This window comes from Rutilus rutilus (genome assembly GCF_951802725.1).
Source record: "Rutilus rutilus genome assembly, chromosome: 19".
NCBI classification, from domain to species: domain Eukaryota; kingdom Metazoa; phylum Chordata; class Actinopteri; order Cypriniformes; family Leuciscidae; genus Rutilus; species Rutilus rutilus.
In genome coordinates, this window is record NC_140232.1 from 35,770,877 (window position 1) to 35,780,876 (window position 10,000).

The 10,000-nt window shown below is 41.7% G+C and overlaps 1 protein-coding gene across 4 annotated transcripts in view; it reads left to right on the forward strand.

The window, feature by feature from the left end:
• The window catches only part of sema6a (sema domain, transmembrane domain (TM), and cytoplasmic domain, (semaphorin) 6A), an 80,282-nt gene that overhangs the window by 50,662 nt on the left and 19,620 nt on the right, over positions 1-10,000 (forward strand). For all 4 annotated transcript variants that reach the window (XM_084389135.1, XM_084389137.1, XM_084389138.1 and 1 more), the window contains exons 10-13: positions 2,533-2,750; positions 3,570-3,701; positions 5,725-5,880; positions 6,754-6,927. In XM_084389135.1, coding sequence (XP_084245261.1) covers positions 2,533-2,750; positions 3,570-3,701; positions 5,725-5,880; positions 6,754-6,927 — 680 coding nt within the window. The remainder of the gene's footprint in view (positions 1-2,532; positions 2,751-3,569; positions 3,702-5,724; positions 5,881-6,753; positions 6,928-10,000) is intronic.

Here is a 10,000-nt window from a genome sequence, read left to right on the forward strand (position 1 = left end):
TAGTTATTGTGCGCTGGTGTGGATGCTAATATAGCTATCGTTATAGTTATTGTGCGCTGGTGTGGATGCTAATATAGCTATCGTTATAGTTATCGTCTGCTGGTGTGGATGCTAATATAGCTATCGTTATAGTTATCGTCTGCTGGTGTGGATGCTAATATAGCTATCGTTATAGTTATCGTCTGCTGGTGTGGATGCTAATATAGCTATCGTTATAGTTATCATCTGCTGGTGTGGATGCTAATATAACTATCGTTATAGTTATCGTCTGCTGGTGTGGATGCTAATATAGCTATCGTTATAGTTATCGTCTGCTGGTGTGGATGCTAATATAGCTATCGTTATAGTTATTGTGCGCTGGTGTGGATGCTAATATAGCTATCGTTATAGTTATTGTGCGCTGGTGTGGATGCTAATATAGCTATCGTTATAGTTATTGTGCGCTGGTGTGGATGCTAATATAGCTATCGTTATAGTTATCGTCTGCTGGTGTGGATGCTAATATAACTATCGTTATAGTTATCGTCTGCTGGTGTGGATGCTAATATAGCTATCGTTATAGTTATCGTCTGCTGGTGTGGATGCTAATATAGCTAGCTATCATTATAGTTATCGTCTGTTGGTGTGGATGCTAATATAGCTATCGTTATAGTTATCGTCTGCTGGTGTGGATGTTAATATAGCTATCGTTATTTATAGTTATTGTGCGCTGGTGTGGATGCTAATATAGCTATCGTTATAGTTATCGTCTGCTGGTGTGGATGCTAATATAGCTATCGTTATAGTTATTGTGCGCTGGTGTGGATGCTAATATAGCTATCGTTATAGTTATCGTCTGCTGGTGTGGATGCTAATATAGCTAGCTATCGTTATAGTTATCGTCTGTTGGTGTGGATGCTAATATAGCTATCGTTATAGTTATCGTCTGCTGGTGTGGATGCTAATATAGCTATCGTTATAGTTATTGTGCGCTGGTGTGGATGCTAATATAGCTATCGTTATAGTTATCGTCTGCTGGTGTGGATACTAATATAGCTATCGTTATAGTTATTGTGCGCTGGTGTGGATGCTAATATAGCTATCATTATAGTTATCGTCTGCTGGTGTGGATGCTAATATAGCTATCGTTATAGTTATCGTCTGCTGGTGTGGATGCTAATATAGCTATCGTTATAGTTATCGTCTGCTGGTGTGGATGCTAATATAGCTATCGTTATAGTTATCGTCTGCTGGTGTGGATGCTAATATAGCTAGCTATCGTTATAGTTATCGTCTGTTGGTGTGGATGCTAATATAGCTATCATTATAGTTATCGTCTGCTGGTGTGGATGCTAATATAGCTATCGTTATAGTTATTGTGCGCTGGTGTGGATGCTAATATAGCTATCGTTATAGTTATCGTCTGCTGGTGTGGATGCTAATATAGCTATCGTTATAGTTATTGTGCGCTGGTGTGGATGCTAATATAGCTATCGTTATAGTTATCGTCTGCTGGTGTGGATGCTAATATAGCTATCGTTATAGTTATTGTGCGCTGGTGTGGATGCTAATATAGCTATCGTTATAGTTATCGTCTGCTGGTGTGGATGCTAATATAGCTATCGTTATAGTTATTGTGCGCTGGTGTGGATGCTAATATAGCTATCGTTATAGTTATCGTCTGCTGGTGTGGATGCTAATATAGCTATCGTTATAGTTATTGTGCGCTGGTGTGGATGCTAATATAGCTATCGTTATAGTTATCGTCTGCTGGTGTGGATGCTAATATAGCTATCGTTATAGTTATCGTCTGCTGGTGTGGATGCTAAAATAGCTAGCTATCGTTATAGTTATCGTCTGTTGGTGTGGATGCTAATATAGCTATCGTTATAGTTATCGTCTGCTGACGTGGATGCTAATATAGCTATCGTTATAGTTATTGTGCGCTGGTGTGGATGCTAATATAGCTATCGTTATAGTTATCGTCTGCTGGTGTGGATGCTAATATAGCTATCGTTATAGTTATCGTCTGCTGGTGTGGATGCTAATATAGCTATCGTTATAGTTATCGTCTGCTGGTGTGGATGCTAATATAGCTATCGTTATAGTTATCGTCTGCTGGTGTGGATGCTAATATAGCTATCGTTATAGTTATCGTCTGCTGGTGTGGTATGTTAATATAGCTATCGTTATAGTTATCGTCTGCTGGTGTGGATGCTAATATAGTTATTGTAGTCATCGTCCGCTGGTGTGGATGCTAATATAGCTATCGTTATAGTTATCGTCTGCTGGTGTGGTATGTTAATATAGCTATCGTTATAGTTATCGTCTGCTGTGTGGATGCTAATATAGCTATCGTTATAGTTATCGTCTGCTGGTGTGGATGCTAATATAGCTATCGTTATAGTTATCGTCTGCTGGTGTGGATGCTAATATAGTTATTGTAGTCATCGTCCGCTGGTGTGGATGCTAATATAGTTATAGTTGTCGTTATAGTCATCGTCCGCTGGTGTAAACGGGCTCTAACACTCGTGTCTCTCTCTCTCTGATCAGGTGGTGTTCCCGCGTGTTGCGCGCGTGTGTAAAAACGATCGCGGCGGCTCGCAGCGAGTCCTGGAGAAACAGTGGACGTCCTTCCTAAAGACGCGACTCAACTGCTCAATCCCGGGAGACTCTCATTTCTACTTCAACATCCTACAGGCCGTCACCGACGTCATCCACATCAACGGACATGACGTCGTCATGGCAACCTTCTCCACGCCATACAACAGGTGACGTGCGAGAATCTCCCGTGTGTTGCTCTTCCATCATCATTGGTGTCGGAGCAGTTGAGCTCGTTAAATAAGCATTAAAGGTGCAGTGTGTAATATTCAGGAGGATGTTGACAGAAATGCAGTATCAGACACATAACTGTGTTCTCAGTGGTGTATAAAGATCTTACATAATGAACCGTTGTGTGTTTATTAGCTTATAATGAGGCATTTCTCTCTACACACACCGCGGGTCCGCTTACATCCACGTTTCTACGGTGGCCCTGAGCGGACAAACGCGTTTCATTACTATGTTGTTCTTCGTGTAAAGAAGCTTCAGCTAAAGTCAGCGAATAAAACACTGACACAATGATGAACAAGACACAATAACATTCGCAATAACATCGTTTTACTGAATAATTAAGTGAACATAATTTCTTAATTTATCTTTGTAAAGAATCCTCATTGTTTAACTGGCTACGCTCTGCTGTCTCAGACGACGACATCACTTCCTGTCGGCCACCGTAACTTCTGTTGGGTGTAATTCACACCCGCACCACTAGATGCCGCTGAAAACACACTGCACCTTTAAGAGGCGAAATGGAAATTTCGACTGGGGCAAAATTCCAGTGAATGAAAGCGTATGAACTGGTGTTGATGGGAAGGCGACACACAACGAGGGTGAATTACTCAGATCTTCTGACCCGTGGCTCTTCTGTCTCTCTGAGATTCACAGTTCATAGAATCACAATTCGGCCCTTGTGTGCGGCTCTCAGACACACAGGCGTGATTCACAGTTGTGTTATTTTGGCGTGTCTCTGTGATGAATGTGTGTTTCAGTATCCCGGGCTCGGCGGTCTGTGCGTATGACATGGCAGAGATCGCGATGGCCTTCACCGGACGCTTCAAAGAGCAGAAATCACCAGATTCCACCTGGACACCCGTGCCGGAGGAGAAGGTGCCCAGACCCAGGTACACAGAGTTTCAAATAGATTGTAGTCAATCATTTTATCTCTTAAAACTCATCTTTGATCACCAAAATTACATATTTAAACGCTTTTTTCCTTGTCTTCATGCCTTAAAATATCTTGAATGTAACTCGACACCCTCGCCTCATTTAGTATACGCGGTTCTATGAATATGCAAATGAGCCCCGCCTCCACTCACTCACTCAGCTCAGAGATCCACTGGTTGACGATCACACGTTGATCTGATTGGTTACAAGGTAGTTTGTGACGTCAGAAACACCAGCGATTTCAAAGCGTGTTTTTGAGACTGTCTTTGGTTCACTGCAGTTTTAAGGAGGAAATACTCAGCAATGGTGTCGACTTATGAACTTACACATGCTTTGTCTTAAAGCTTATTAAAAACACCACATAGACACATAAACAACATTAAAAGCTGGATTTTCACCACAGGGGGACTTTAATGCCTTATTCTGCATGATCATATTCTACATCCCTTAAAAACTACCTTACAATCTATTAATAAGCCGCAATTAGGTGTTTATTGAGGCAATATAATATAACTGCGGTAGAATGTGTGTGTGTGTGTGTGTGTGTGTGGGTGTGTGTGTAGTTGTGCCGGCTCGTAGTTTCAGTTGCAACAGGTGTAAATATTCCTGGACTCTTTCAGTCCAGCTGGTTCTGCTCCTTCACCACATGATTTGACTATTTAGCATGTCTTCATTCAGAAAGAAAATGTCCAAAACACACATTTAAGTGTTTCTTTTATTGCAGTTTATCTATTTTTATTTGTATTTAAGTGTATTTTGAATGTCCCGTCTGGTGAGCGCCAGCAGTGTCTGTGAACACGTGAAGCCGGTTCTCCAGATGCAGGAGATGACGATCACATCGAGTGTGTTCTGCCCGCTCTTCATCGAGTGTGTTCTGCCCGCTCTTCATCGAGTGTGTTCTGCCCGCTCTTCATCGAGTGTGTTCTGCCCGCTCTTCATCGAGTGTGTTCTGCCCGCTCTTCATCGAGTGTGTTCTGCCCGCTCTTCATCGAGTGTGTTCTGCCCGCTCTTCATCGAGTGTGTTCTGCCCGCTCTTCATCCTCCATATGGCTCGTCTCTGTGTCGTGAACGAGGAGTATCGCCAGCGCTGATTAACATAAAATGATGTGTTTGTGTGAAGCGAGGTCAAGTGTTAATGAGAGCGACTGTGCCAACTGTGTTTCAGTGTAATTCTGTGAGGATGTGCTGGGAATGAAGCGCTGTGTGTCCCGTGTAACGCCGTAACTCCTGCTTCACTACTGTAGAGCGACGCATCGATGAAGAAATCAACTATAGTCTCGACTGTTTCCCCAAACCGTATTGTTGCAAATTGGTCGTTCAACCACGTTGGTTAATGATGTCACGCAGGTGTTGGAGATATAACTTCTTCTAATGAATCTGTTTAAGATAAGATGAATGCTAGATGATTAGCTATAATTATGCACATCTGAGGACTCTCATTTTCTCAGTTATTTTGCTTTATTTCCAGATTCAATCATAGTCTCGTTCTTACACACTAGAGCTCGTTCACACATGCGCACTCTTCAGAAACGACGCTTTAAATCTCTTGACAAACTAAAAGACGTAAATGACATTTGTATGTATTATAAATAAAAGATATAAGTTGCACTGAATGTCAGCTTGCTGATTCTGCTCAAGATCAGGATTCATTGAGTCCACAGGTCATGAAAACAAGAAACTGCTTCTAACCGCAGGTCGAGATCTGTCGTTACAAACACACAACTCTGCGACGCTGTTTGCGAATGTTTGTGGGAACTATGTTTTCGGGAAACACCGACTCGTTGAACTGATGATAACGACAGAACTTACGACCATAGTCGGCTAACCATCCACATTCAGTTTAAAGATTCATTGATTCATTCTGACTTTCTCTTGAGTTGTTCTTGTCTGTGTTGTTTATGATGGAGAATATACAGATGTGTGATGATGTAGATGCAGATGTGTGATGTAGACTGATGTGTTCACGGCTGTCGTCTTCAGGCCGGGCGTCTGCGCAGGAACAACTTCTGGTGAGAAATTCAAAGTGTCCAATGAGTTTCCGGACGAAACGCTGAACTTCATCAAGATTCACCCGCTGATGGACGAGGCCGTGCCGTCGATCGCCAACCGGCCCTGGTTCCTCAAGACGATGGTTCGGTGAGTGTCATCAAACATCTTCAGACTGATTACGCATGCAAATCTGGATTCAGTGAGAGAGACCTGCTCATGTTCACGGATGAATCGAGTCATTTGCATCCGAGTCAGACATTACGTTCACATTTACATTTATTCATTTAGCAGACGCTTTTATCCAAAGCGACTTACAAATGAGAGTTAAACTAACAATAGGACAACAATATGCAAGTGCTGTGACCCTTCCAGTTTAATCTAATGCAGTACATGCACTTTTTTTATATATATATATATATATATATGTATATAGAGAGAGAGAGAGAATAGAGGAGAAATGGATCAAGTGTTGCTGAAAAAGATGCGTCTTGAAGCCTGAGCGATTCACTGTGTTTCAGTTCATCAGGATCATCATATCAGCTCTAACTGAAGAAAAGAGGACGTTTCACTCTTATGAAAGCAAACACTGGCGTCTGTTTTCTGATAATGAAGTGGATTATGTGAGGAATATGTGTGTGTGTTTTCGGTGAAACGATGTCTGGTTACAGCCTGATAAGTTTCTGTTCATTTGGGTTTGTGTAAAGTTGCCCCATTAAAACTGAATTATTGAAAACACATTTGCTGAAGAAGCGTCGGTATCGCTTTATTACGCCGCTTCAAAGACTCCAGAGACTGGGAAAGATGAAAAACTTGTCTTCTTATTTCCATCTTGCCAGTTTTAATTAGCCTGAAAATGTATTTGCATACTGATTTGGAAATTATACATACATTTGATTAACACTGAGATGAGCTCGCTAATTGGAAAGGCAGATAACGGTTTAATTTCTTTTAGACGGAAATCAGATGGAAATGTCATTGTAACCCTTATTTCTTCTGTGTGTGTGTGTGTGTGTGTGTCAGGTACCGTCTCACGCGTATAGCCGTGGATAACGCCGCCGGCCCTCATCGTAACCACACCGTGGTTTTCCTGGGATCCGAGCGAGGAATCGTTCTGAAGTTTCTGGCTAAGATGCGGAGCGGATTCCTGAACGACAGCCTGTTTCTGGAGGAGCTGAGCGTCTACAACCCAGAGAAGTGTGTATTCCATTAGGAAGAGCTCTGTCATCTACACACACTGATCAGGTTACTGCGGTCAGTAAATTAAAGAGCGCTGCTGGTTTGGCCGAGAGGAACGCGCACTGAATGATTAAAGAGTCTAATATGTGCTGACGGCCTCGGCACACTGGGATAAACAGGAGAACGATGAGGCGTTTTCAGGACAGTCATGCTGCGTTTACATCAGAAGATTCATTTAGTAGAGCAGTGAGACTTCAGACGCCACGTTACTGCGGTTTTACCATGTGCTCAAATCAATGAAGTGCATTAATATGCATTTATTATTAAGAACAGAAGACAATATTCAGATTCACCTCAAGTTTTGTTCTCGTCTGATAGTCGAGGTTATGCGCGTGAAACACTGAGTGGCAGAAACACTGAGTGGCAGAAACACTGAGTGGCAGAAACACTGAGTGGCAGAAACACTGAGTGGCAGAAACACTGAGTGGCAGAAACACTGAGTGGCAGAAACACTGAGTGGCAGAAACACTGACGGCGCTGATCCACTTGTCCGTGCGACACTTCTGTCGCGCCGCGCTCCACTATATTCCTATGGGTGACGTCAAGCGACTTTGTCGCGCCCGCAAAGCATTCCGGGAAGGCGGCGCTTCATTTGAAAAAATGCTGCGCGTCAAAAAGCTGGCCGATGCCCATCTTTATGCAAATGAATTCCGTCAGACGCGACGCGTCTATCCAATAGAAGTAGAGCATATGGAGACGGAGGGAAGTCTCTCGCAGGTCCTCTGTTCTGATACGCTACATTTCCCGCTGGGTCAAAACCACGCCCATAGCGGTAAACCCCCATCAACGTACCAATGTGGGGAGGCGTCGCGACACCACGCGACAGTCGTGTCGGACAAGTGGATCAGCGCCGTGAGAGGCAGAAACACTGAGTGGCAGAAACACTGAGTGGCAGAAACACTGAGAGGCAGAAACACTGAGTGGCAGAAACACTGAGAGGCAGCATTTGTTTGCAGCGTGAATCCCACGAAAAACACACAAAACACATCTAAAACGGGAAAGAGCTTTGAGATTTACTTTTTCAAACAGATCTGACAAGAAATCTGAGGTGTATTTTTACACACTGCTGAAAGCTACAGAACAGAGAAGCAAACGGATTCGCTGTGATCCACTGAAACATCTGGATCCAGGCAGAGAACGGTGGATTTGCAGTTATTATTTTAGGGCAATATGCTGAATTTAGGGGTAAAATCACACCCTATATATTGTATTGTATTGACAAATCATCAATTAAATATTTACTGTCGTATATTCTGCATAATTGGATGTTTTTAAATAAACACTGACCAAAAACTACACAAGTTTTAGGGCTGGATGATATGACGATATATATATAACATTAATATAAGTGATCACATGGATTTAGACCTATTTTGTATTTATATAAAGCGTTCACAGACTAATGTGCTTTATGTATTTCCCCGGCGTCGAAATCAGGCTCATATAAATGTCAGGAAACACGATTCCTGCTGCATGTCAATATCCATGATCACTGGATCTTTAGTAAGTTGTAAGAAACACTAAATCGAGTCCAAACCTTTAGTTTAAACTGATAATTGTTTGTCCTCTATTAAATCCAGTCACTCAGCATCTCTTCTGCCACTCGGTGTTCCTGCGGGAAACTGATGTCAATGCGTTCCCTCTATTAGTGCAGTCAGATCAATAATATTACTGGATATTAAGTGCCTTTTAACTGAAGCTGTTTACGATTGCCAAGAAACACAGAAGTTTCCAGATGAACTGAATGTGAGTCGCACTGTAAATACTTTGCTCTAGGATTTACTTTGTAACAGTTTTCACTCAGAAGTTGCGCATGAATTACTCAAATAATCACAAAGTAACACATCGAATTAAACATGAAATTTTGAGGTAGAAAGACTGAAATAGTATTTTCTTGTAAAACCTATTGCCAATATGCTTATTTAATAGGGGTGTAACAATATATCGTGTCACATTATATCGCAATTCAAAAATGCATCAATATGTATCGTGGACAGTGACGATATGTATTGTGTATAGTTCACCCAAAATTTAAATTACTGTGTGAGAAAAAATTCATGTTTTCAGAGATTTAGTGTCAGTACGAAATTAAACTACTATATAATGTTGAATATAATGTATAATAATGTAATGGGGGATATTTGTGGCTCCTGATTCTGTAATGCCAAATATCTGATGTTACCAGTAAAAAGTGGCCTACATTATTATTAATATATCTAGTCAGTGAAAGAGATCAAGCATATTCATCTACAATAATCCTGTATTTTCAGCTTCAGAATCATGAATATTGTTATTCTGGCGTCTCTATTGTCCAGTGCTTTGGGTTTCAGCATCAAGTCCAAGAATATTCATTTACACACACAATGTAATATTAAATTTAGCATTTTAATCAACTACATTTTTTGTTAACCTTTTATCATATATCTTGGAGTATCGCAATAATATCGTATCGTGAGTTCAGTATCGTGATATGTATTGAAACGTGACATGAGGGTATCGTTACACCCCTATTATTTAACTTCCAGTGTGTCAAACTGCTCATTTGCTTGCGTGTTTGACGTGTGTTTGACGTTTAACGTGTGTTTGACGTGTGTTTGGCGTGTGCTTGCGTGTTTGATGTGTGCTTATGTGTGTTTGAGGTGTGTTTGACGTTTAACGTGTGTTTGACGTTTAACGTGTGTTTGACGTGTGCTTACGTGTGTTTGACGTGTGCTTGCGTGTTTGATGTGTGCTTACGTGTGTTTGACGTTTAACGTGTGTTTGACGTGTGCTTGCGTGTGTTTGATGTGTGCTTACGTGTGTTTGACGTGTGCTTGCGTGTTTGATGTGTGCTTACGTGTGTTTGACGTGTGCTTGCGTGTGTTTGATGTGTGCTTACGTGTGCTTGCGTGTGTTTGACATGTGCTTGCGTGTTTGATGTGTGCTTGCGTGTGTTTGACGTGTGCTTGCGTGTGTTTGATGTGTGCTTGCGTGTGTTTGATGTGTGCTTACGTGTGCTTACGTGTGTTTGACGTGTGCTTGCGTGTGTTTG